This window comes from Caretta caretta, chromosome 2 (assembly GCF_965140235.1).
Source record: "Caretta caretta isolate rCarCar2 chromosome 2, rCarCar1.hap1, whole genome shotgun sequence".
NCBI classification, from domain to species: Eukaryota; Metazoa; Chordata; order Testudines; family Cheloniidae; genus Caretta; species Caretta caretta.
Window position 1 is genome coordinate 270,089,967 of NC_134207.1, and position 27,503 is coordinate 270,117,469.

The window sequence follows — 27,503 nt, forward strand, 5'->3', positions numbered from 1 at the left end:
GAGGTGTCCTACCAGGGTGAATTCTAGGGATGGGGGAAGAGGGGAGGAAACCCATCCCCAACACAGCACCAGTTCCCCTGGAGCCCCAGGGAGGTCTGCATGGAGCCTCTGACACTGTTTCCACCTCCCTTTGACTGGGATGACAGGCTGCAGATTTATGAACAAGATGTTCTTGGCCCGTCCCTAGCCTGCTCGAAGGCTGCTCAGCAGCCACTGTTCAGTGCATTCCCAGTCACTGCACAGGCCCCGCATCCCTGAAATGTCTCCCCTACTTTCTGCCTTCCACAGAGTCTGTCAACCGAAAGAGAAGTCTCTTCCCCCTTCTCCCCCGATGGTCAGCGCGCAGTCCACAGGCCAGTGGCGGTTAATGAGTCTGCAGCAGCCTCTGTGCTCGAGGAGCTAGTCCATGAGCTGTCGTAGGACAGGTTCATGTTTTCAATCCTGATATTGATTAATTGATTGATATTTAACACTGACATTCGTTGGAGAGGGTGCAGCAAAAAGCCACCAAAAGGACCCGAGGGCTGGAGAAAATGGCTTTCAGGGAGAGATGTAAAGAATGCGATCTGTTTAGTTTATCAGAAAGGAGATTCAGAAGTGACTTGATTATAGTGTGTAAATTCCTTCCTAGAGAGCAAATACCGGTAGTAAAGAGCTCTTTAATCTAATGGAGAAAGTCCCAGCAAGAACCAATGGCTGGAAGCTGAAGTCAGACAAATTCAAATGAGAAATTTAACAGTGAGGGTGATTAGCCATTGGAACAAACTCCTAGGGAGTGAATTCTCCATCTCCTGATGTCTTCACATCCAGACTGGAGCCTTTCTGGAAAACGCTTCAGCCAAAGCAAGTTATTGGGCTCAGCACAGGGGTAACTGGCCTGTGCCATGCAGAAGGTCAGACTAGATGATCTAATGCTCTTACCGAGGCAAGAGGCTGGCCTAGCGCATGTGCAGAGCCTTCAGGATCCACATTGGCCACTGGGCTCACCGTGGGAAATCCACCCCAAATTAACGCAGGTTGAGCCTGCACTAGGTTTCGCCTGGGGACCCCTCTGCAGTGAGAAACACCCCTTGCAAGGGGCGTTGCCAGCCAGGGGACGCCTTGTCAGTGCAACTCCAGTGGATTCGGCGTGTATCTTAGAGAGAGATCTCCCTCTTCCCTTCTTTTCCTTCTCCCTCCACCGGTCTTGCTTCTGGGCTGATGCTGTCTCCTGCTCCGTCACATGCTGTCTTTACAGGGACTGACGCTCACAGACCTCCTGTCTGAGTGGGGCCCAAACCAGGACCTCTGTAGTCCCCTCCCTTATGAGTGCTGTGCTGCGAGAAGGCAGCTGGGAGGGGCAGCGCCATCATGTGGCTGAAATTGGAACATTCACAAGCCGCCTTTTAAAATATTTTTAATTTTTAAAGCCACAGGAGCATAAAACAGGGCCGGAGGTTGCGAGCATTACTCTGTGTATTGATGTCATGGTTCTATGCTGCTGCCCGTCCCCACTGTATCTGAGCACCTTCCACACACGATCAATAGCAAAGTCCCTGGTGGGTTTCATGGCGTCTCCGACATTTCTCCCTTTTTGGGGTAAAACCTCTGGGCGGGGGTGTTAGATTTTATTAATTTCCTTTTCTGGCTGGGGGCTGGGGGCAGCATGCGGGGCCAGTGCTGTGAGTGCTGGTCTTACGGTGCAAGGGGCTTTCTGAAGGAGAAGATTTTACAGCGTTAGCTGAAGCTGGTCAGACTCAGGATTCTCCGGGGCTCCTCTCCGAGCGTGTGCCACAGCCGGGTCCCCGCCGCTGAGACGCTTTATCCCCAGCGCTCACAGGCCTTGCCATCTGCCTTGTCCCCGGGGAGCGCAGCTCTCATGGGGGAGCCTTGATTCGGCTCAAAACCTTAGACTGCTCTTGGGAGCTCACCGGGCGTAGGTGGAGGGACTTGAGCGTGAGCCTTCTACGCTCCTGGGGGCCGAGAGCAGAGCTGGTGGGCACCACATTCTGCCCAGCTGGAGCAGGAGCCCAGCAAGCCAGCCTGCAGGGCGCGGCAGCAGGGTCACTGTAGCCGCCCCACACCGGAGAGGAAGGGAGGGAAAAAAGTTTCCTAGTGAGCTAGAGAGGAAAGACGGCATTGTGAGAGACTGACGATAACCTCTGTCTTCACGAACAAGGTCAGCTCCCAGTCTGCTGCGCTGGACATCACAGCATGGGGAGGAGGTGGCCAGCCCTCTGTGGAGAAAGAGGTGGTTCGGGACTATTTAGAAAAGCTGGACGTGCACAAGTCCATGGGGCCGGACGAGTTGCATCCGAGAGTGCTAAAGGAATTGGCGGCTGTGATTGCAGAGCCATTGGCCATTATCTTTGAAAACTCGTGGCGAACGGGGGAAGTCCCGGATGACTGGAAAAAGGCTAATGTAGTGCCAATCTTTAAAAAAGGGAAGAAGGAGGATCCTGGGAACTACAGGCCAGTCAGCCTCACCTCAGTCCCTGGAAAAATCATGGAGCAGGTCCTCAAAGAATCAATCCTGAAGCACTTACATGAGAGGAAAGTGATCAGGAACAGTCAGCATGGATTCACCAAGGGAAGGTCATGCCTGACTAATCTAATCGCCTTCTATGATGAGATTACTGGTTCTGTGGATGAAGGGAAAGCAGTGGATGTATTGTTTCTTGACTTGAGCAAAGCTTTTGATACGGTCTCCAACAGTATTCTTGTCAGCAAGTTAAGGAAGTATGGGCTGGATGAATGCACTATAAGGTGGGTAGAAAGTTGGCTAGATTGTCGGGCTCAACGGGTAGTGATCAATGGCTCCATGTCTAGTTGGCAGCCGGTGTCAAGTGGAGTGCCCCAGGGGTCGGTCCTGGGGCCGGTTTTGTTCAATATCTTCATAAATGATCTGGAGGATGGTGTGGATTGCACTCTCAGCAAAAAGAAAAGGAGTACTTGTGGCACCTTAGAGACTAACCAATTGGTTAGTCTCTAAGGTGCCACAAGTACTCCTTTTCTTTTTGCGAATACAGACTAACACGGCTGTTCCTCTAAAACTCTCAGCAAGTTTGCAGATGATACTAAACTGGGAGGAGTGGTAGATACGCTGGAGGGCAGGGATAGGATACAGAGGGACCTAGACAAATTGGAGGATTGGGCCAAAAGAAATCTGATGAGGTTCAACAAGGATAAGTGCAGGGTCCTACACTTAGGACGGAAGAATCCCATGCCCGGCTACAGACTAGGGACCGAATGGCTCGGCAGCAGTTCTGCAGAAAAGGACCTAGGGGTTACAGTGGACGAGAAGCTGGATATGAGTCAGCAGTGTGCCCTTCTTGCCAAGAAGGCCAATGGCATTTTGGGATGTATAAGTAGGGGCATAGCCAGCAGATCGAGGGATGTGATCATCCCCCTCTATTCGACATTGGTGAGGCCTCATCTGGAGTACTGTGTCCAGTTTTGGGCCCCACACTACAAGAAGGATGTGGATAAATTGGAGAGAGTCCAGCGGAGGGCAACAAAAATTATTAGGGGTCTGGAACACATGACTTATGAGGAGAGGCTGAGGGAACTGGGATTGTTTAGTCTGCAGAAGAGAAGAATGAGGGGGGATTTGATAGCTGCTTTCAACTACCTGAAAGGGGGTTCCAGAGAGGATGGATCTAGACTGTTCTCAGTGGCAGCTGATGACAGAACGAGGAGTAATGGTCTCAAGTTGCAGTGGGGGAGGTTTAGGTTGGATATTAGGAAAAACTTTTTCACTAGGAGGGTGGTGAAACACTGGAATGCGTTACCTAGGGAGGCGGTGGAATCTCCTTCCTTAGAGGTGTTTAAGGTCAGGCTTGACAAAGCCCTGGCTGGGATGATTTAATTGGGAATGGTCCTGCTTTGAGCAGAGGGTTGGACTAGATGACCTCCTGAGGTCCCTTCCAACCCTGATATTCTATGATTCTATGATTCTATAACCTGGTATCCAAACATCCTGCATCCATGCCCCCCCACCCCTCTGCCATCCACACAGGAAAGAGTAGATATCTATATTGGGTCATATTCACCAGTATGTTCCCGGCACGGTTCTGCCAATGCCCAGCAGCTGTGAACCTAGGTTACCGGGCAGGTTGAGCTCATGTTTTGGCTGTTTGTGGGATCATTAGAAGGGTGCAGAGCAGCCAGAGCACACTGCTAACACTGGGCCAGACTGTGTACAAACAACCACGTATGAAACTATGAAAGAATAAGAGATTCTCGGACAATAACCGGAGAGTGACAGGGTGCTTGTTGCAGAGGGCCAGTGTCTCAACTGCAGAGCCTAACATACACTGTTAATGATACAACAGATCCTTGACTCTTTGTCCTGTGGGTGGAGAGCTGCTGACTTTGTATTTCTCCACTAAGGGGTGTGTAGCCAAGTGCAATCCCAGGGTGCTCCCCACATGGCCAGGGGTGGCCCCCCAGGCACCCTGCCTCAATTTCCCTCTGTGTCCCAAAATAATTCACGTACACCCAGAGTCTTTAAAACAATACCACTGAGCTCCCCTTTTCATTTCAGAGATTGCACAGCCCCTGTTCCCACCCCAACGTGGGGCACGTGTGTTCCCAGTCCAGGCCCCCCCAGCTTCTAGACTCTCCCCTCCGGCTCAGGTGTTTCACAGCTCTCCTTGCTGGGGCTGTGTGTTCTGCATTCAGTCCTGGCCTCCCCAGCCTTTGCTCACCCCTCACGTCGAGGATCTCAGCCCTCCCTGGGACTGTGGCTTTAAGTTCTTGCCTCCCCGGCCCATAACTCGCTCCTCAAGTATAGGGGTTGCCCAGTCCTCCTTGCCGAGGCTCTGTGCTGGGTGACTTCTCTCCCCCAGCAGCTGGCTCGGCAGCTCTCTCTGACTGCGCTTGGAGCTAAGCAGGCCATTGCTCCGGTTATAAACTGGTCAGTTCTGCTTTTCTGAGGTTTGTCCCCCGTGCGGTACAGAGACAAAGCCAGAGGTGGTTTTGTCTGGGACCAGACAGGGGATGCCATTGTGAAGATCACACCGCCCCACCCCTGCTGCCATGACCTTACCTGCACAGTGCGGGCGAGGTCACACCGGCTGGGGTGGGGCAGCGAGCTCTTCAAAATGGTGCCCCCATGCGGTGTGATGGTGAGTGCGAGGTCATGCCAGCGGGGGCGGGGTCACCCAGGCGGGGGTGGGCACACACCGTTCCCAGAACTACTGGAATGTCGGGTATTCCCAGAATGTGAGAGGCCCCCCCACTTGGAGCTTCCTTTTGAGTCACCCGCCCCAATCACCTGACCACTCCTTGACCCTTCCCAGTTGTGTCCAATTACCCCAAACACCTGCCTGGGGCAGCTGGGAGAGGGGGAGCTTTGCCCCACCCACTCTACAGGGTTCGTGGTCCCAGGCCTTTGCAGGAACTGTGCTCTGGGTTTTTCTGTACCTTGATCTCCCAGACACAGACTTTTCCCCAGGACCAGCGGCCTCTCTCCCAGTGGCTGCTTCCAGGCCTCCTTCTGCTTTTCCCTGGACACATGGAATGAGTAACTCCGTCCTCTAGCCTTAAAGGGCCAGACCCCCATTACAGGCTGCATTGCTGGAGAGTCTTTGTGGGGCAGGAGAAAGCTGATCCAGTGGTCAGTGCAAATTCCCTTCTCTGGCTTCAGCGTCCTCAATATTGGCTGTTTGTCAAAATCTGAACATACCTCTAGTAACCCCACCCCCCACTATTAGCTACGGACTGTTTGACAGCCGCTAATAACCGATGCCGAGCAAAGGCTTGAGTTGAGACCAAGTATTAGGATCTAGATATTCAGGCCTGTCTGTAAAGGCCTGTACTGTAAGCATTTAGGTGTCTTCTTATCACTTGGCTAGTTTTAGAGGTATAAAAGAAAGAATCAAAATCACTGTCGGCCGGTGAAAGGGCCTTCTCTCACTGTGACAGTCGGAGGCCCTGTGCTTAGGCTAAGGCCTCTGGCTAAGCAACGGAGGCAGCCATAAGCTGGGACGCGACCGGTCACATCCTCACATCCCAAACTAGTCCCATTGAAATCAGGTGCTATTGGGCTGTTAGGATACAATCCTGTCCTGATAGTGCCTATCGCCTCCAGAGAAAGGGAAGTGCCTAGAAGATGTAAAAGGAAACTTAGGGTATGTCTACACTACGGAATAAGGTTGAATTTATAGAAGTCGGTTTTTTAGAAATCGGTTTTATATATTCGAATGTGTGTGTCCCCACAGAAAATGCTCTAAGCGCATTAAGTGCAGTAACTCGGCGGAGCGCTTCCACAGTACGGAGGCTAGAGTTGACTTCCGGAGCGTTGCACTGTGGGTAGCTATCCCACAGTTCCCGCAGTCTCCGCTGCCCATTGGAATTCTGGGTTGAGATCCCAATGCCTGATGGGGCTAAAACATTGTCGCGGGTGGTTCTGGGTACATATCGTCAGGCCCCCGTTCCCTCCCTCCCTCCGTGAAAGCAAGGGCAGACAATCGTTTCGCGCCTTTTTTCCTGAGTTACCTGTGCAGACGCCATACCACGGCAAGCATGGAGCCCGCTCAGGTAACCGTCACCCTATGTCTCCTGGGTGCTGGCAGACGCGGTACGGCATTGCTACACAGTAGCAGCAACCCCTTGCCTTGTGGCAGCAGATGGTACAGTACGACTGGTAGCCGTCATCGTCATGTCCGAGGTGCTCCTGGCCACGTCGGCTGGGAGCGCCTGGGCAGACATGGGCGCAGGGACTAAATTTGGAGTTACCTGACCAGGTCATTCTCTTTAGTCCTGCAGTCAGTCCTATTGAACCGTCTTATGGTGAGCGGGCAGGCGATACGGACTGCTAGCAGTCGTACTGTACCATCTTCTGCCAGGCAGGCAAGAGATGAGGATTGCTAGCTGTCGTATTGTACCATCTTCTGCCAGGCAGGCAAGAGATGAAGATGGCTAGCAGTCGTACTGTATCATCTTCTGCCGAGCAGCCATGAGATGTGGATGGCATGCAGTCCTTCTGCACCGTCTGCTGCCAGCCAAAGATGTAAAAGATAGATGGAGTGGGTCAGAACAAGAAATAGACCAGATTTGTTTTGTACTCATTTGCCTCCTCCCCTGTCTAGGGGACTCATTCCTCTAGATCACACTGCAGTCACTCACAGAGAAGGTGCAGCGAGGTAAATCTAGCCATGTATCAATCAGAGGCCAGGCTAACCTCCTTGTTCCAATAACAACGATAACTTAGGTGCACCATTTCTTATTGGAACCCTCCGTGCAGTCCTGCCTGAAATACTCCTTGATGTACAGGCACCCCCTTTGTTGATTTTAGCTCCCTGAAGCCAACCCTGTAAGCCGTGTCGTCAGTCGCCCCTCCCTCCGTCAGAGCAACGGCAGACAATCGTTCCGCGCCTTTTTTCTGTGCGGACGCCATACCAAGGCAAGCATGGAGGCCGCTCAGCTCACTTTGGCAATTAGGAGCACATTAAACACCACACGCATTATCCAGCAGTATATGCAGCACCAGAACCTGGCAAAGCGATACTGGGCGAGGAGGCGACGTCAGCGCAGTCCCGTGAGTGATCAGGACATGGACATAGATTTCTCTGAAAGCATGGGCCCTGCCAATGCATGCATCATGGTGCTAATGGGGCAGGTTCATGCTGTGGAACGCCGATTCTGGGCTCGGGAAACAAGCACAGACTGGTGGGACCGCATAGTGTTGCAGGTCTGGGACGATTCCCAGTGGCTGCGACACTTTTGCATGCATAGGGGCACTTTCATGGAACTTTGTGACTTGCTTTCCCCTGCCCTGAAGCGCATGAATACCAAGATGAGAGCAGCCCTCACAGTTGAGAAGCGAGTGGCGATAGCCCTGTGGAAGCTTGCAGCGCCAGACAGCTACCGGTCAGTTGGGAATCAATTTGGAGTGGGCAAATCTACAGTGGGGGCTGCTGCGATGCAAGTAGCCCACGCAATCAAAGATCTGCTGATATCAAGGGTAGTGACCCTGGGAAATGTGCAGGTCATAGTGGATGGCTTTGCTGCAATGGGATTCCCTAACTGTGGTGGGGCCATAGACGGAACCCATATCCCTATCTTGGCACCAGAGCACCAAGCCGCCGAGTACATAAACCGCAAGGGGTACTTTTCGATAGTGCTGCAAGCTCTGGTGGATCACAAGGGACGTTTCACCAACATCAACGTGGGATGGCCGGGAAAGGTGCATGATGCTCGCATCTTCAGGAACTCTGGTCTGTTTCAAAAGCTGCAGGAAGGGACTTTATTCCCAGACCAGAAAATAACTGTTGGGGATGTTGAAATGCCTATATGTATCCTTGGGGACCCAGCCTACCCCTTAATGCCATGGCTCATGAAGCCGTACACAGGCAGCCTGGACAGTAGTCAGGAGCTGCTCAACTACAGGCTGAGCAAGTGCAGAATGGTGGTAGAATGTGCATTTGGACGTTTAAAGGCGCGCTGGCGCAGTTTACTGACTCGCTTAGACCTCAGCGAAACCAATATTCCCACTGTTATTACTGCTTGCTGTGTGCTCCACAATATCTGTGAGAGTAAGGGGGAGACGTTTATGGCGGGGTGGGAGGCTGAGGCAAATCGCCTGGCTGCTGGTTACGCGCAGCCAGACACCAGGGCGGTTAGAAGAGCACAGGAGAGCGCGGTACGCATCAGAGAAGCTTTGAAAACCAGTTTCATGACTGGCCAGGCTACGGTGTGAAAGTTCTGTTTGTTTCTCCTTGATGAAACCCCCCGCCCCTTGGTTCACTCTACTTCCCTGTAAGCTAACCACCCGCCCCTCCTCCCTTCAATCACCGCTTGCAGAGGCAATAAAGTCATTGTTGCTTCACATTCATGCATTCTTTATTCATTCATCACACAAATAGGGGGATGACTACCAAGGTAGCCCAGGAGGGGTGGTGGAGGAGGGAAGGAAAATGCCACACAGCACTTTAAGCACAGCACTTTAAAAGTTTACAACTTTAAAATTTATTGAATGACAGCCTTCTTTTTTTTGGGCAATCCTCTGTGGTGGAGTGGCTGGATGGCCGGAGGCCCCCCCACTGCGTTCTTGGGCGTCTGGGTGTGGAGGCTATGGAACTTGGAGAGGAGGGCGGTTGGTTACAGAGGGGCAGCAGTGGCAGTCTGTGCTCCAGCTGCCTTTGCTGCAGCTCAACCATACACTGGAGCATACTGGTTTGGTCCTGCAGCAGCCTCAGCATTGAATCCTGCCTCCTCTCATCACGCTGCCGCCACATTTGAGCTTCAGCCCTGTCTTCAGCCCGCCACTTACTCTCTTCAGCCCGCCACCTCTCCTCCCGGTCATTTTGTGCTTTTCTGCACTCTGACATTATTTGCCTCCACGCATTCGTCTGTGCTCTGTCAGTGTGGGAGGACAGCATGAGCTCGGAGAACATTTCATCGCGAGTGCGTTTTTTTTTCTTTCTAAGCTTCACTAGCCTCTGGGAAGGAGAAGATCCTGTGATCATTGAAACACATGCAGCTGGTGGAGAAAAAAAAAGGGACAGCGGTATTTAAAAAGACACATTTTATAAAATAGTGGCTACACTCTTTCAGGGTAAACCTTGCTGTTAACATTACATACATAGCACATGTGCTTTCGTTACAAGGTCGCATTTTGCCTCCTCCCACCGCGTGACTACCCCCTCAACCTTCCCCCCTCCCTGTGGCTAACAGCGGGGAACATTTCTGTTTAGCCACAGGCAAACAGCCCAGCAGGAATGGGCTCCTCTGAGTGTCCCCTGAAGAAAAGCACTCTATTTCAACTAGGTGACCATGAATTATATCTCACTCTCCTGAGGATAACACAGAGAGATAAAGAACGGATGTTGTTTGAATGCCAGCAAACATACACTGCAATGCTTTGTTCTACAATGATTCCCGAGTACGTGTTACTGGCCTGGAGTGGTAAAGTGTCCTACCATGAAGGACGCAATAAGGCTGCCCTCCCCAGAAACCTTTTGCAAAGGCTTTAGGACTACATCTAGGAGAACCGCAAATGCCAGGGCAAAGTAATCCTTTCACATGCTTGCTTTTAAACCATGTATAGTATTTTAAAAGGTACACTCACCAGAGGTCCCTTCTCCGCCTGCTGGGTCCAGGAGGCAGCCTTGGGTGGGTTCGGGGGGTACTAGCTCCAGGTCTAGGGTGAGAAACAGTTCCTGGCTGTCGGGAAAACCGGTTTCTCCGCTTGCTTGCTGTGAGCTATCTACAACCTCCTCCTCATCATCATCTTCTTCATCCCCAAAACCTGCTTCCGTATTGCCTCCATCTCCATTGAAGGAGTCAAACAACACGGCTGGGGTAGTGGTGGCTGAACCCCCTAAAATGGCATGCAGCTCATCATAGAAGCGGCATGTTTGGGGCTCTGACCCAGAGCGGCTGTTCGCCTCTCTGGTTTTCTGGTAGGCTTGCCTCAGCTCCTTCAGTTTCACGTGGCACTGCTTCGGGTCCCTGTTATGGCCTCTGTCCTTCATGCCCTGGGAGATTTTGACAAAGGTTTTGGCATTTCGAAAACTGGAACGGAGTTCTGATAGCACGGATTCCTCTCCCCAAACAGCGATCAGATCCCGTACCTCCCGTTCGGTCCATGCTGGAGCTCTTTTGTGATTCTGGGACTCCATCATGGTCACCTGTGCTGATGAGCTCTGCATGGTCACCTGCAGCTTGCCACGCTGGCCAAACAGGAAATGAGATTCAAAAGTTCGCGGTTCTTTTCCTGTCTACCTGGCCAGTGCATCTGAGTTGAGAGTGCTGTCCAGAGCGGTCATAATGGAGCACTCTGGGATAGCTCCCGGAGGCCAATACCATCGAATTGTGTCCACAGTACCCCAAATTCGAGCCAGCAACGTCGATTTAAGCGCTAATCCACTTGTCAGGGGTGGAGTAAGGAAATCGATTTTAAGAGCCCTTTAAGTCGAAATAAAGGGCTTCATTGTGTGGACGGGTGCAGGTTTACATCGATTTAACGCTGCTAAATTCGACCTAACGTCCTAGTGTAGACCAGGGCTTAGTTTGGTAGCCTCCTGTCTGGCAAGAACTCACTTATCAATAGCTGGGATGGGAAATCCTCACTTCTGTATTGTTTTGTCATTATAGTTCCCACTTTGCTATTGTTTGTCTGTATAATCTCTGTCTATTTCTGGGATTGTTTCTGTCTGCTGTGTAATTAATTTTGCTGGGTGTAAACTAATTAAGGTGTGGGATCTAATTGGTTAAATAATCATGTTACAATTGGTTAGTTAAATTTCAGGGAAATGATTGGTTAAGGTATAGCAAAGCAGAACTCAAGTTTTACTATATAGTCCACAGTCAATCAGGAAGTGTGTGTGTGGGGCGGGGGGGAATGGGAATCATGTTTGGCTAAAGGGGGAAATGGGAACAGGGACACAGGTGTAAGGCTCTGTGAGGTCAGAGCTGGGAACGGGGACACTAAGGAAGGAAACTGGACTCATGCTTGCTGGAAATTCACCCCAATAAACATTGGATTGTTTGCACCTTTGGACTTCAGGGGTTGCTGCTCTCCATTCATGTGAGAAGGACCAGGGAAGTGAGAGGGTGAAGGAATAAGCCTCCTAAAACCAAGGATTCTGGAACCTTTGTAGAAGTGGTGGGGGTGGGGGGCCCACCAGTGCCAACCGGGGAGGCTGGGGGTCATGCCCCCCACTTTTTAGAAAGGGTGTAATTTGGGGGGTAGGGGAGAATGTTGCCCCCCCGCCCAAACTGCAAGCCTTGGGCAGGAGCAGAGCAGCACCTCCGCTGTGGAGTGTAGGCCCTACCGGTGCCACTTCACACCTGCCCAAGGCTTGCAGTTTGGGGGGCAACATGGCCCCCCAGGTTCCGGCACGATTAGTTGAGACCCTTTTGGTTTCTATCTCTCTAGCTTTGTGAGGTGTCAGACAAACTTGCTGCCATGCTGTGGGATACGTCACAAACCTGAAACCCCAGGGGCATGTCTCTGCACTGAGCATTGTATGTGCAAAGGAGGAGATGGGGTGCTGCTTATGGACAACAGCCTGGCCTCATCTCATCTATCCATCTTACTTGCTCGAAAACTCCTGGCCGCAGTCCCAGGACTCTATGTCCTGCGAAAGGCAAGCTGTTTGCAGGTCTCTGATGTGGAAAGAGCGGAGAAAACGTGTGCTTTGTTTGGGGTGGGTTTCTGGCTCAGGTCTGGAGCCAGGCCTTTTGGTTTCTTGATCAGGGGTCAGGGAAAACGATCTTTGCTCCTTTCTGCAGAGGGCGATGCTGTACGAGTGTCTGGCAGAAGCTCTGCCTGGGTGATGCTGTTCCCCTGTTCACACCACAGAACGTGTCGTATAGTCAGCAGAGCTGGAGTGAGCAGATGCAATTTTTATTTGGCGGTGTCCCTCCATAGAGCAGATTGCCCCCCGCAGAGGTAGCTGCTGTCCCCTTGCCACGGGGCTGGCAGAGGAGGCGTCCCGAAGCTCCTTGTGTCAAAGCACCAGAGAGGTAATAGACAGAGGAGTCCTGCACTGTGGGTTCACCTCTCTTTTATATCACTGAGCTGAGCTGAGGTGCTGAGGGGAGAAGGAGCTGGGAGCCCGTTCAGATCCGGAGTGGGGAGCTGTGAGGACCAAGAATGGTTTCTGGCCCCAGCAACAGATGAAGAAAATGGGCACGGGGAGTGGGCCAGATAATGGGGTTTCCCCAGCCTATGGGAATGCTGGGTTCAGGAGTGGTATCTCTTGAGCAGCGGGCAGATTGTGGCTGCCTGCAGCAGCAGAAGCCATGCGCCATCCAAGATGATACAGTAATGTTGCAACCAGCTTTAGCTTGGAAAATGTGTTAGGCCTAAAAATTCCCAGATGTAGGCAAATTCAATGGGCTATTCAGTTGTATCAGAGGTTGCATGACAAGATCCTTTGCACTGGAAAAATCTCCAGTGCGGGAGAAGACAGCATGGAATCCACTCCTGGCAGCACAGCATCCACACCCAGCAGGGAGAAGGACCTGTATCTGGAGCTACGTTTCAGAACAATATATTGCCAAGGTAGAGTGGACTATAAAGAGAAGTGGAGCAAACCCCTAAGTGGTCCTTCACCAGAGACAAGGAAAACCAGCACCTTGGATTCTGTGAGCATCCTGACAAAAAGCTAGTCAGCCGTTGCTGGGAAAGGAATACTGGAGAGGAAAGTGCCTCGAACAATGTCTGTAGCTTGTTAAGTTAGGTCTTAGCTATTAGAAAGCGTATTATTACTTCTGTTTGTTCATCACCCTTCCTATCTTTACACCTTACACTTGATATCACTTAAATCTATGACTTTTGTTTACGAAACTTGTTTTACCTTTATTATAAACCAGGTCAGTGCTGTGATTAAAGTGAGTGTTTGTCAAACCCCAGTGAAATTAATGAGCTGCGTGTATTGACTCTTTAAAAGAGCAATGAACTTAATAACTTGTGTGTGTTCCGGGAGAGGACTGGACACTACAGAGAGACAGTTCAGAGGCCCGTCTAGTAAAGGGTGCCTACTATAGGAATAATGGACTGAGTGGATTATTCCGATAGCTCTTCTAACGCTAGCCGCTGAAGATCCTCCACAACGATGTGGGATCAGCAGGAGAGAGAGATGTAACGTCATTGTAGTTTGAACAGTGCTACAATAAATCCCACAAGGATTCACACTCTGAACCCCAAAACTATGAGATCCATATTGAATCTGCAATAATCAGAACTTCTATCAGTTACCTGGGTGGGCACCCTGAAAACTATCGTGATGGAGTCAACGAAAAAAGAAAACACTTATCGTTTAACGAATATTCAATGTAGTACAAAATACAACATATGCGGTGGTCTCTCGTGTCCTTCCAGGACATCAGGTTCAGCAAACCTCAGACCTCTGAAAACCAGGAAATACAGATAAATCCCATGCAACCATAACTCTGCCCCTTGGTGCTGGCAATAGCCATGGGAACGATCTGCCTGCTACTCCTGGTGAAGGAATTTGTTTGTTTTCTGAAATGTCAAATTTTGATTAGCTCTGGCATAAAGCAACACATTTCATTGTAAGATATACCTAACACACAATCTGACAATGGTCTGAAAGCATAAAGTAGGATTTTATTTCATAATTTCTGCTGCTAAAAGACTTTGCATTCCTTACTGCAAGAGAATGACATGTTTACAGTAGGATAGAAACACCTCTGAGCAACTCAGAGAGAAGATGTGAGTAATCATTTTAGCACAATGGTAGGGGCTGATCCTGGGGCAGGGTTCTGCCTTTGCCCCCTCAGACTGTGCAAAGGGCCCATGCTGCGAGTGGAGCAATTGTCCGTGGCTCAGCTGGAAGCCCCCTGATGAGGACCTGGAGACAGTGCAGTGAGCTGCCAGCCTTGTGCCCTGACAGGAAGAGGGGGTGGAGATGCCGGGCGAGAGCCCTGGTTTTACTTTGCCCCTTTCAAACAGTGAGCACCACGGGGGATTCTGGCCAAGACCGGCACAGGGCTCAAAGGGAGGAGCTCCTGGTGCCCATTCTGACCCTGTTCACGGATATAATCCTACAGAACCATACAGCATGAGAACAAGCAGACTGGGCAGTCACTGCAGGACCGTGAGATGGGTCTAGCCTGCTCTGTATGGTACTGACAGGGCCCCGGGCTACCCTGAGTCTCAGGGATGGATGCTCAGCTGGAATCCTCCACCCCAGACCCAGAAGAAAGGGAAGATTTTCTCCCCATTGAAAGAAGCCTGTGGGAAAGTGAAGATCGGGGCCAGATCATCAGCATAATTAAATGCCACCAACCCCCCTTCATAGTCCAGAGAGACCCGGATCCTGCTGGGTTCTCTACTCAAGGACAGGCGGGTGACAGGGGAGGTTTGAGCCCGATAGTCTCTGGCATTGCCCCATTTCTGCACCACCCAGACCCCATTCTCGGGGGTAAAGCCAACCTCTTCCTTCCTCAGCACAGACTGTCTAGCTACCCCCACAGCCCAGTCTCCGGCTACTCCTCCCTTCACCTTCACCTGCCAGGAATGTTTCCCCGAGGTGAAGCCCTCAGAGCCCAGCACACTCAGCAAATAATCAAATCTCTCCGGTTTGTAAGGCAACATCTGGCTCTCGGGGCCCCGGCTCATGGTTCTTTGATCATCAGACAGGACGAGCTCAGGATGTGCCGTGTCTGGATCCAGAGTCACATTCGCTGGGGAGAGACAGAATCAGAGCGTTATCGGCACACATGGGTCAATGACAGAGCGAAAGGATCGGCTGAGCCAGACCTGAGCCTCAGAATCTTCCCCCCTGCACTCACCCACTTCGGAACAATACTGTGTAACATATATGTATGCCAGTCGGTGCTGCTCTTTATACAGCTAACTATCGACACAGAGAGAGAGATAACATGGCAAAAATACTTCACTAACGCAGCGTTAAGATGCCTGGTGAGACCTTGCACCCCTCAAGAAAGTCAGTTCAGCAAAACTGAATCTTGTGAATGCTGGGAGATAGCGAGTTCAGGTAAACACCTTCGCAACCTTAACTCTGCCCTCTGGAGCTGGCAATGGCCTCTGGGAATTATCTGCATGCACTGCAGCTGTAATCCCTGTGGTAGGTGTTGCTGTACTGAAGGGTGGAGGAATAAATTGAACCATCTTGGAAGATCTGTGATTGGGATAGGAGGAGATCTGGGCGGCTGTGGCCCTCTGCGTGTGTGTGTGTGTGTCCCCCTCTCTCCCCGGCCCCTGTGTGGGCTTTTAAGGCTGCACAGCTCCCTGCCTCACCCCAGGATATCCCCAGCAAGCCAGACTGTCTAAACAGGCCAGGGCCTGCGCTTTGCTTTCTCTCTGAAGACAACGAGCAGTGCATTGCCCACAGCTATATGTTTCCACACAGCTCCTTCTAAGCAACCACGTTTCTTCTTTTAGGTAAAAGCATGACAGAGAATAAATATTAAAACAATAAAGCTCGAAAGCTGACCTGAGATTTCCCCGTCCCCCCAAATCCAATCTACAGCTCTAGAAGGTTTTAGTCCTTCAAACCCCACATCTGGGTATTCTCCGGGGTTAGAAGTTTAGATCCAGAACCAGAGCAATGGCTGGGCAGATCAGCCATATCTTTATCCAACTCTGGCCTTTGATCTTTGCCTTCTGTAACAGGTAATCAACAGAAAAAACCCTCCCCTCAGAGCTTAACTTCAAAAAGCTGGGTTTTTGCATTGACCAGAGGTAAGTAATTTGCATTAACCTCGCCCTAGGGACTCCCCAGGAAATCCACTTAATATTTATTGTCCCAAAAGTCCATACTTGTCTGGCACATTTTCAATACAGCCTTTTGAACCGCCACGTCTTACATCCATCACATCTCCTCACTAGAGAGGTTATACACAATCCTGGCCCACAGCAGTACATACAGTTAGTACAATAAGATCTTTCAGTGATATTGCAGGAAATTGCCCTATCTACAGAGCCCTATCCAGCTACAGTGGAAACTCTCCACCTCCAGAGTCTCTTGGCTCCTCTGTGCTCAGTATGATCCCCTTAGTTCATGAGCAGTACTATCTGTCCAATAATGTTCTGAATGTTGCTCCCCCCAGAGGCCTAGTGGGTGCCGTTCACTCTCTGCGTGTTATCCTCCAGTCAGTGAGACCCTTGTGGCAGGATCAGAGCCAGGGCTTGATCCCCAGGTCTGGGCAAAACCACGGTGGTAGAATATGTCAACCTTTAAAAACTATGGTTTTTTTAGGGAGTTGGGGGGGCGGGAGGGAGAGGAGATTGTATCCCAGGAACCCCTTGGTCAAATGATCTCAGATTTGGATCACTGACCCTAGCCAGTGCCCCCCGAGGCACATCAAATTTCAAGGCAATCCATGTAACCATGACAATTTTAGAGCACTTAGAAGAATGAAGATTTTCACAGAAAGCTAGTTGGTACCTTAACTTGACCAGACCTGACAGCTCAGTATCATTTGTACAGTCCCCAGCAGATCCCGGTGGTTGGGTTGGGCCCTGTATGCATTACTCCAGTTCAGATATTAAATTGCAAGAAATAGTTTGATTCTGAAGTCACGCCTACATTATACACTTGGGACATCTCAATTTTTCTTCCAAAGATAAATATAGTTTTACCTGAATGAACTACTCCAGAGTCCTGTGTTTCGGGTGGGAAGAAATATGCAAATATATTTAAATGTTACCTTTCTTTAGGGTTGAGATGCAAGTCTCTTCGCTTGGGTCACTCACAGCCCCATCCGCACACACAGCCGAAACCCGGACTCTGTAGGGTGTCTCAGGACTCAGTCCATCAATGCTATAGAACTCGGTTCTCTTTTCTGTCCTTCGTTCCAGCCATTTGTCTTTCCCCTCCTGAATTGTATCTCCTGCCTCCTCTTTATATTCCACCTTATACTCCCTTATTCTGACTCCATCTCCAATGACACTTGGACTCTCCCAGGTGAGGGCGATGGCAGATGAATCTACAATAACTGTTACAGACTTCCCAGGCGGGCTGGTAGGAGGGAGAGTCTTCACAGGATTACTCACATCGCTGCTCTCGCTGAGCCCTGGTTTGCTCACTGCAGCGTATCGGAACTGGTACTCGGTGTTTGCACGTAGCCCTGTTACTGTGAATGTCTCTTGCGTGTTATTTACATTCACAGTCGTCCAGTTCTCCTGTCCTACAATTCTGTACTCTGCCCGATAGCCGGATATCTCAGCCCTTCCATAGGCTGCTGGGTTAAACTTGAGCTGCACACGGTCATGTTTGATTCCATCAATCAGGGGAGGAAGAGGCTTTGATGGAGCCTCAAAGTTGGTGCTGATCAGCTCTCCCTCCTCATACAGGTAAATGGAAGTGCCTGGATTGTCCTTGTCTGGAACAGAGGACACAATGAACCGAATCTTCCCGTTAGATTTGTTGACACTGACAAAACGTGAAAGGGACTTTGCAGATTTTCGAGCTTTTCTATTAATTTCTTGGTCCTCAAACCACATTTTGGATTTTGGTTTCTCAGCAACAGAACTGGCTGCTGCAGAATCATAAGTTTCCTTTATATACTGGGTCTGAAGCCACTGTTTTAAATCTGATAAATATGGCTCCTCTTCATGCAGTGAAGTGAATGTAAAAGAGACAATGAAGTCAAGCTCAGGGTTGAGTACTATTTCATCTAGTTCACTCTGAGAGGACACCACTTTTACATTGCTTAGGATCCTAAGGTAGGAATTCACATAATTCATCTCTTTTTCCTTTGTATCCAGAAATTCACTGAGTCTCTGAGTATTGAACGGTGACTGGTTTTTACATGATAAAATATCCACCAGAGCCCCTTCCTCTTTTCCACCTCCACGGATTAACGGTAAGAGTCCTGCTAGCTGTTTCTGGAAAGTCTGTCTGTGTTGCTTACACAGATCTCTGAACTGCTGGATTTTCAGCTTGATTTCGGGGAAGCTTGTGGCAATCGGACTCTTCACCATGTCATTGCATCGCATGTTTACTTCTGCCAGTTCCTCCAGAGCAGTCTGAGCATCAGAAATCAGTGAAAAGCTGATCTCACGCACCAGCCGAGCAGCTCTGGAATCCAGCTTGGTCAGCGGGTACAGCCAGACTCTCACTGGTACGGCCTTCTCCCCCTGGGCACCCAGCAGCTTGGGGAGGGTGGAGTATATTTGCATGGCATCTTGGAAATTAGTTGGATTTCTCTCAAGAGCAAAATCACCATGGAACCTGCAGTTAAATTTTGCAGCATTTAATTTTTCACTTTCATCCATTTTGACAGCTCCTTCCCCTTCTATGGAAAACATGGGTATCTTTTTAATTGCAATCTGGAGCTTTCCCTCTATCTCACGTACATTCTCAGAAGAAGAAACTTCCCGATCAAACACGAAGAAAGCCTGAGCCCCGTACAGCACAGCCGTGACCACATGGGTGGCGGTGCCTTGGTCAAATACAGCAGGATAAGAAACATTCTCTGGTCCTAAATGGTTCATAGTTAGTTGTTCAAAGTTTGTTGTGGCAGAGTACTGGAGAGTAATTCGGGCCTGTTGTTTGGATTTTTTGGTGTCATTTAAGTATTTGGCAGATCCACTTACTTCAACCAGCCCCCCCAGGAAACTGGCCTTCAGCGAGGCTGTGACATTGAGGGCATTGGCCTTCTCTTCAATGGTGTCGGATGCGATGATCTCAAATTCAGTCTTGGGTTGTGGTTTTGTGTTTACATCCTTGCGAAGCTGTTCCAGGCCCCACAGCGTGATCCCTGGAATAGTAGAGACAGACACATGGTAACGTAACTGATAGATGCACAGGACACAGAATCTATCCATCCTTTAATTGTGTCTCATTTCTGAGATTGAAAAATAACGAGTGAAGGACATCAAGTAAACTGACCTGGTAACATACAAATGTGCCAAGTCAAGGCTGAACTACACCGCTAACAAACTTCCCTTGCCCCCGGCTTCTTACAGGACTTTGGAAGATGTGATCTTTTCTGTTTTTTTTCATATATCCCTCTCCAGAATGACTGAGTTCACTCCCCCCTCAGGAGTACACTGTCCCAGGAAGCAAGTGCTATATTTATGATTGAAATATCACTTCCATTAGGAAAGGAGGACTTGTGGCACCTTAGAGACTAACCAATTTATTTGAGCATAAGCTTTCATGAGCTACAGGGATGCATCTGATGAAGTGAGCTGTAGCTCACGAAAGCTCATGCTCAAATAAATTGGTTAGTCTCTAAGGTGCCACAAGTCCTCCTTTTCTTTTTGCGGATACAGACTAACACGGCTGCTACTCTGACTTCTATTAGAAATGATCTGATCAATTGGATAATTGGTCTGAAATCAACAAGATGAAATTCAATAAAGACAAGTGCAAAGTACTACACTTAGGAAGGAAAAATCAAATGCACCGTTACAAAATGGGGAATAACTGGCTAGGCAGTAGTACTGCGGAAAAGGACCTGGGGATTATAGCGGATCACAAATTGAATATGAGACAACCATGGGATGCAGTTGTGCAAAAGGCTAATATAATTGTGGGGTGGGAGGTAGTTGTCCTGCTCTTCTCAGCACTGGAAAGGCCTGAGCTGGAGTATTGTGTCCAGTTTGGGGCGCCACACTGCAAGAAAAATCTGGACAAACTAGAAGGGTGAGGGAAGAGCAACAAAACTGATAAAGGGTTTAGAAAACCTGCCCTATAGAAGATAGATTAGAAACAGTGGGTATGTTTAGTCTTAAGAGAAGAAGACTGAGAGCAGAGCTGATAACGGTTTTCAAATCTGTTAAGGGCTGTTGACAGTGAGGACAGTGATCAGTTGTTCTCCATGTCCGCTGAAGGGAGGCCAAAAAGTAATTGGCTTTATCTGTAGCAAGGGAGGTTTAAGTTAGATATTAGGAAAACTTTCTAATTGTAAGGATAATTAAGCACTGGAATAGACTTCCAAGGGAGGTTGTGGAATCCCCATCTGTGATAAATAAAGTGGGGGTAGCTCCCTTTGATGGACACCCAGCCAATCAGTTAGCTGTAAAATCCCTCTTGATAGCTGTTCTTTACTTGCTTTACCTGTAAAGGGTTAAAAGTCCCCCAGGTAAAGAAAAAAAAGTGGGCACCTGACCAAAAGAGCCAATGGGAAGGCTAGAACTTTTTAAAATTGGGAAAGAAAGTTTGCCTTTGTCTGTTGTTCTCTGGAGGGACAGAGCAGCCATGTTGTAAGCAGCTAAGCCAGGTATGATTATAAGCAGTGATGAGCTGCCAAAATCTTAACAACCTGTTCCCTGAGGGATGTGCCTCAGTATGTATTTTTTGTACCAACAGGGTTACCATAGGTCTGTATTTTCCTGGGAGGAATTTTTAAAATTTAAAAATTCCTCCCGGATGGCGATTTAAGAACAAAAAGGCCTGACCTGTCTGGGAAAATAGGGATGTATGTTAACCCTGCCGAAAGTTCTTTTTTAAAAAGATGGGCCTGACCTAGAAATTACCTCCGTTTCACAGGTGTGGGTCCCCGCCATGCCCTGGGCATGTGCTAGGGTGACCAGATGTCCCAATTTTATAGGGACAGTCCTGGTTTTGGGGTCTTTTTTTTATATAGGCTCCTATTACCCCCCAACCCCTGTCCTGATTTTTCACACTTGCTGTCTGGTCACCCTAGGGTGTGCACAAGTGTGGGTCCCAGCTGCTCCCTTCCCCACTCATTGAAGCAGGTGTGCAGGGTTACTGCCCTGGGAACTGCAGGGCACCAGTGGACATGGGGACAGCTGCAGACAGGGGCATGGGGCAGGGCTAGCTGGAGGCAGGGGGGCCAGGCTGGCTGCGGGCAGGGCAGGGGCAGGGGGCAGCAGAGCTGGCTGGAGACAGGAGGGTGCGGGGCTGGCTGTGGGCAGGGCAGGCGGTGCGGAGCTGGCTGGAGACAGGAGGGTGCAGGGTTGTCTGGAGGCAAGGGGGTGCGGGGCTGGCTGTGGGCAGGGCAGGCGGTGCGGAACTGGCTGGAGACAGGAGGGTGCAGGGTTGGCTGGAGGCAAGGGGGTGTGGGGCTGGCTGGAGACAGGGACAGGCTGCGGGCAGGACAGGGGGTGCAGGTGGCAGGGCCTGGCTGCGGGCAGGGCAGGGGGTGTGGGGGTGGCTGGAGACAGGGGCTGGCTGCAGGCAGGGGGTACGGCAGGGACTGGCTGGAGACGGGCTGGCTGCAGGCAGGGCACGGGGTGCGTGCGGCAGAGGTTGGCTGGATACAGGGCAGAGGGTGCGGCAGGGGCTGGCTGCAGGCAGGGCAGGGGGTGTGGGGGTGGCTGGAGACGGGCTGGCTGTGGGCAGGGGGTGCGGCAGGGGCTGGCTGCGGGCAGGGCAGGGGGTGTGAGGGTGGCTGGAGACAGGGGCTGGCTGCAGGCAGGGGGTACGGCGGGGCTGGCTGCAGGCAGGGGAGGGGGTGCGTGCGGCAGAGGTTGGCTGGATACAGGGCAGAGGGTGCGGCAGGGGCTGGCTGCAGGCAGGGCAGGGGATGTGGGGGTGGCTGGAGACGGGCTGGCTGTGGGCAGGGGGTACGGCAGGGACTGGCTGGGGACAGGGGCTGGCTGCGGGCAGGGCAGGGGGTGCAGGGGTGGCTGCGGGCAGGGGGGTGGGGGCTCGCGGGGAGCAGCCCGAGCAGCAGGACGCAGCCCCGGCCCAGCAGAGCAGCCGGGGACCCCCCAGGCAGCAGCGGGAGCCCCAGGGCCGGGGGAGCAGCCCACGTGGCTCCCGCAGCGCAGCGCCCCCGGTGGCCGGAGGAGGAATCACATCACTTCCCGGCCGGAGCCCAGCAAAGCCCCCTGCAGGGAAGCGGGTTAACAGCCGGTTCTAAAACTGGTTCAGAATTTAACACCCGGTTCGCGCGAACCGGCGCGAATTCAGCTCACCCCAGATTATAAGTCATCGGATCATGCCTAGAATGACTCATCTGAACTCCAATGTGTAAACAGATCAGCGTGTTTAGCCAGATGCGATTAGGGTTATTTATTTTATTTCTTATTGGCTTGTGGACTCCTCTGTCAGAACCCCAGATGCTTTTGTTTGCTTGTAACCTTTAAGCTAAACCCACAAGAAAGCTATTTTGGGTGCTTGATTTTTGGAATTGCTCTTTTAAAATCTAGCAGAAGCCTAAATTCCAGATGCATTTTCTTTCTTTTTATTTTTAATAAAATTTCCTTTTTTAAGAACAGAATTGGAGTTTTGGTGTGCTAAGAGGGTTATGCATGTTGTTTGATTAGCTGGTAGCCACAGCTAATTTCCTTTGTTTTCTTTCTCAGCTGTTCCCAGACTGTTTCTCAGCTGGGGTGAAAGGGCTTGAGGGCACCCCATAGGGAGGAATTCCCAAGTGTTCCTTCCTAGGTTGAAAGGGGTTGGGTGTTTCTTGCATTTGGTTGGTGGCAGCATTTACCAAGCCAAGGTCAGAGAGAAGCTGTAACCTTGGGAGTTTAAAACAAGCCTGGAGTGGCCAGTATTAATTTTTAAAATCCTTGCGTGCCCCACTCTGCACTCGGAGTGACAGAGTTGGGATTCAGCCTTGAGAAACTAAATGAATTCTTTGCATCGGTCTGCCCTGTTGAGGATGTGAGGGAGATTCCCAAACCTCAGCCATTCTTTTTAGGTGACAGATCTGAAGAACTGTCCCAAATTGAGGTGTCATTAGAGGAGGTTTTGGAACAAATTGATAAACTAAACAGTAATAAATCTCCAGGACCTGATGGTATTCACCCAAGAGTTCTGAAGGAACTCAAATGTGAAATTGCAGGACTACTAACTGTAGTCTGTAACCTATCATTTAAATCAGCTTCTGTACCAAATGACTGGAGGAGAGCTAATGTGATGCCAGTTTTTAAAAAGGGCTCCAGAGGTGACCCTGGTAACTACAGGCCAATAAATGTCACTTCAGTACTGGGCAAATTGGTTGGAACTATCGTAAAGAACAAAATTGTCAGACGCATAGATGAACATAATTTGTTGGGAAATAGTTAACATGGTTTTTGTAAAGAGAAATCATGCCTCACCAATCTACTAGAATTCTCTGAGGGGGTCAACAAGCATGTGGACAGGGGGATCCAGTGGATATAGTGTACTTAGATTTTCAGAAAGCCTTTGACAAGGTCCCTCACCAAAGGCTCTTAAGCAAAATAAGCAGTTATGGGATAAGAGGGAAGGTTCTCTCATGGATTGGTAACTGGTTAAAAGATAGGAAACAAAGGGTAGGAATAAATGGTCAGTTTTCCGAATGGAGAGAGGTAAATAGTGGTGTCCCGCAGGGATCTGTACTGGGCCCAGTCCTATTTAACATATTCATAAATAATCTGAAAAAAGGGGTAAACAGTGTGGTGGCAAAATCTGCAGATGATACAAAACTACTCAAGATAGTTAAGTCCCAGGCAGACTGCGAAGAGCTACAAAAGGATCTCTCAAAACTGGGTGACTGGGCAACAAAATGGCAGATGAAATTTCATGTTGATAAATGCAAAATAATGCACATTGGAAAACATAATCCCAACTCTACGTATGAAATGAAGGGGTCTAAATTAGCTGTTACCACTCAAGAAAGAGATCTTGGAGTCAGTGTGGATAGTTCTCTGAAAACATCCACTTAATGTGCAGCGGCAGTCAAAAAAGCTAACAGAATGCTGGGAAGAATTAAGAAAGGGATAGATAATAAGACAGAAAATATCCTATTGCCTCTATATAAATCTATGGTTCACCCACACCTTGAATACTGCGTGCAGATGCGGTCACCCTATCTCAAAAAGATATATTGGAATTGGAAAAGGTTCAGAAAAGGGCAACAAAAATGATTAGGGGTATAGAATGGCTTCCGTATGAGAGAGATTAATAAGACTGGGACTTTTCAGCTTGGAAAAGAGGCAACTAAGGGGGAATATGACAGAGGTCTAAAAAATCATGAGTGGTATAGAGAAAGTAAATAAAGAAGTGTTATTTACTCCTTCTCATAATACAAGAACAAGGGGTCATCAAATGAAATTAATAGGTAGCAGGTTTAAAACAAACACAAGAAAGTATTTTTTCACGCAGCGCATTGTCAACCTCTGGAACTCCTTGCCAGAGGGTGTTGTGAAGGCCAATCCTATGATGGGGTTCAAAAGGGAGCTAGATAGATTCATGGAAGATAGGTCCATCAGTGACTATTAGCCAGGATGTGCAGAAAATGGTGTCCCTAGCCTCTGTTTGCCAGAAGTTGGGATTGGGTGAAAGAGGATGGATCACTTGATGATAACCTGTCTGTTCATTCCCTTTGGGGGACCTGCCCTTGGCCACTGTCAGAGGACAGGATACTGGGCTTGATGGACCTTTGGTCTGACCCAGTATGGCCGTTCTTATGTTCTTGATACCATCATTGTAGGTTTTTAAGAACAGGTTAGACAAATACGTCTCAGAGATGGCCTTGGTGCACTTATTCCTGCCTCAATGCAGGTAGCTGGACTAGGTGTCCCCTTAAGGACCCTTCCAGCCCTAAATTTCTATGATTCAGTGATGTCTGGTGGCGTGAGTTCCTCATGCTAATTATGTTGCTTTAAAATGTATTTCCTTTATCGAGTTTAAACGAGTTGTATTTTAATTTTATTGAGTATCCCCTTGTTATTTTTCTATGAGAGAGTAAATAGGTACTTCTTCTTTACCTTCTCTAGCCCATTCCTATTTACCTTCTCTAGCCCTTTCCTATTTACCTTCTCTAGCCCTTTCCTATTTACCTTCTCTAGCCCATTCCTATTTACCTTCTCTAGCCCTTTCCTATTTACCTTCTCTAGCCCATTCCTATTTACCTTCTCTAGCCCATTCCTATTTACCTTCTCTAGCCCTTTCCTATTTACCTTCTCTAGCCCATTCCTATTTACCTTCTCTAGCCCATTCCTATTTACCTTCTCTAGCCCTTTCCTATTTACCTTCTCTAGCCCTTTCCTATTTACCTTCTCTAGCCCTTTCCTATTTACCTTCTCTAGCCCTTTCCTATTTACCTTCTCTAGCCCTTTCCTATTTACCTTCTCTAGCCCTTTCCTATTTACCTTCTCTAGCCCTTTCCTATTTACCTTCTCTAGCCCTTTCCTATTTACCTTCTCTAGCCCATTCCTATTTACCTTCTCTAGCCCATTCCTATTTACCTTCTCTAGCCCATTCCTATTTACCTTCTCTAGCCCTTTCCTATTTACCTTCTCTAGCCCTTTCCTATTTACCTTCTCTAGCCCTTTCCTATTTACCTTCTCTAGCCCATTCCTATTTACCTTCTCTAGCCCTTTCCTATTTACCTTCTCTAGCCCTTTCCTATTTACCTTCTCTAGCCCTTTCCTATTTACCTTCTCTAGCCCATTCCTATTTACCTTCTCTAGCCCTTTCCTATTTACCTTCTCTAGCCCTTTCCTATTTACCTTCTCTAGCCCATTCATTCTTCTGTATCCCTGTTTCACCTCCAGCTTATTCTTGTCTCTGTATGAAATATTTTGTTTTGTCTTTTCCTGTGAAATTCTCCCCAGGTTTCTAGTCATTTTTATCATCACTGTCCGAACTGCCTCGATTTCTGTGATACCCTCTTTGTGATGGGACGGCCAGCACGGAGCACACATTCCAGGGGAGCGTGGCCCGTTGATTTATATAATGCCATTGGAATAGGTCTGGTGGCATTTTCCATGCCGTTCCTCGGGCACCCGAGCACCCTGTTCACGGCTTGGCCTGCCACTGGACACAGAGTGGGTGTTTTCACTGAGCTGTCCACAGCGATGCCAGGCCTTTTCCGGGAGCGGGGGACAGTTAATATGGGTCACAGTGATGCGTGTGAATAGCTGAAGTGTTTCCTTCTAATGGGTCCCCTCATGCCCTGAAGATCTGTGTGTAGAGAGGACCCTTCTCACCAGGACCTCACCCCTCCCATGTGGAAATGGGGGGATGAGCCAGCTTGGGGGCACTGTCCCCCTTTCCTAGGCCGACTGCCATGCGGGTGGGACTGCAGAGATATCGCAGTGGCAGGGGAGCGGATGGGAAGTTTCTCCTAGTGCAGCCAGTGCTGTAAGGAGGGTCAGCAGGACAGCACCCGGGCAGGTTTGGATGCCCTTTGTTTTTTCCCCAACTCAAATCCCAAACCCAAATGTTCCTAAAAGAAACAGGTGCCAAATGCTTCTTTTTTCTGAAACACTAAGTTGGGCCCCGTGCTCTCCCCGGGTGACAATTACCTGGGATGAGGGCATCACTGCGGCAGTCGTACAGCATCCCCAGCTGGAAAGGGCGGCCCAGAGCCGGCATCGCAATGGTGTCATCTGATCCGGCCATTGTTCCACACCCAGACGCTCTCTCCTCTGTCTGACCTGCAAGAAAGAACTGGGGTTACACTTAAGTTTCTGGGGAGCAGATTTAGAATCGAGTCACTGGCTTCAGTCTTCAGAGCTTTTTCTGAACATTGCCCTGGAAAGGAAATTTCTGAGCGTGAGCCGGTATCATCTCAGTAACACTTGCACAGGTGCAACATATTTGGGGCTCAGCACCTGCTTCTGGATGTTGGGGTCAACTCATGAATATGCAATTTGTAATAAGACGTTAACATGAAATGTTGGGTTAGAAATTGAATAGTAAAACTGAACCAAAGGCCTTGAGTTTTCAACCTGGCCGAAGTAACCTCTCTCTGAACTTTCTCCTAGCAAGAAAACCGAGTCCTGTGCCTACAAAACCGTGCCTTGTGTCTGTCTGTTATTCGGTCCTTTGGAAAAGACAGAGCTGTGAAAGAAAGACGGATCTTCTAGTCTCCACAGGGGACAGGAGAGGAAGAAAGTCACTCACAGATTTACCTCTCCCTTTTCTCGCCTCAGATTATGAATTCTCAGTTTTACATTTCAAATGAATTGTTCCTTTTAGCAAGAATGGGAAATAATTATAATTTGATGCAATTTATGTCCTGATAGGGGGCTAAGCTGCAGCCCAGGAAGCCATAAATTCCTGCTGCCCAATGGCTAAGACAACACTGGCAACAGCTCTTACTGAACACAAGCCAGAGCTTCCCTCTAAATAAAACCATACACCTTGCAGGCAGTGATGAGCTGCCAAAATCTTAACAATGGG

At 49.5% G+C, this 27,503-nt stretch overlaps 2 protein-coding genes across 2 annotated transcripts; both read right to left on the bottom strand.

Moving 5' to 3' along the window:
• Positions 1–8,856: 8,856 nt before the first annotated feature.
• LOC142070714 (uncharacterized) lies at positions 8,857–10,991 on the bottom strand. Its single transcript, XM_075124703.1, has 2 exons — positions 10,055–10,991; positions 8,857–9,466 (listed from the first exon to the last, which is right to left on the bottom strand). The coding sequence occupies exons 1-2, from the start codon at positions 10,635–10,637 to the stop codon at positions 8,946–8,948; spliced, it is 1,104 nt and encodes a 367-aa protein (XP_074980804.1). The 5' UTR covers positions 10,638–10,991; the 3' UTR covers positions 8,857–8,945.
• Positions 10,992–14,045: 3,054 nt separating this feature from the next.
• On the bottom strand, positions 14,046–26,743 carry LOC142070709 (stonustoxin subunit alpha-like). The gene is made up of 3 exons (XM_075124660.1): positions 26,624–26,743; positions 17,134–19,188; positions 14,046–15,144 (listed from the first exon to the last, which is right to left on the bottom strand). The coding sequence occupies exons 1-3, from the start codon at positions 26,718–26,720 to the stop codon at positions 14,615–14,617; spliced, it is 2,682 nt and encodes an 893-aa protein (XP_074980761.1). The 5' UTR covers positions 26,721–26,743; the 3' UTR covers positions 14,046–14,614.
• Between the last annotated feature and the right edge of the window lie 760 nt (positions 26,744–27,503).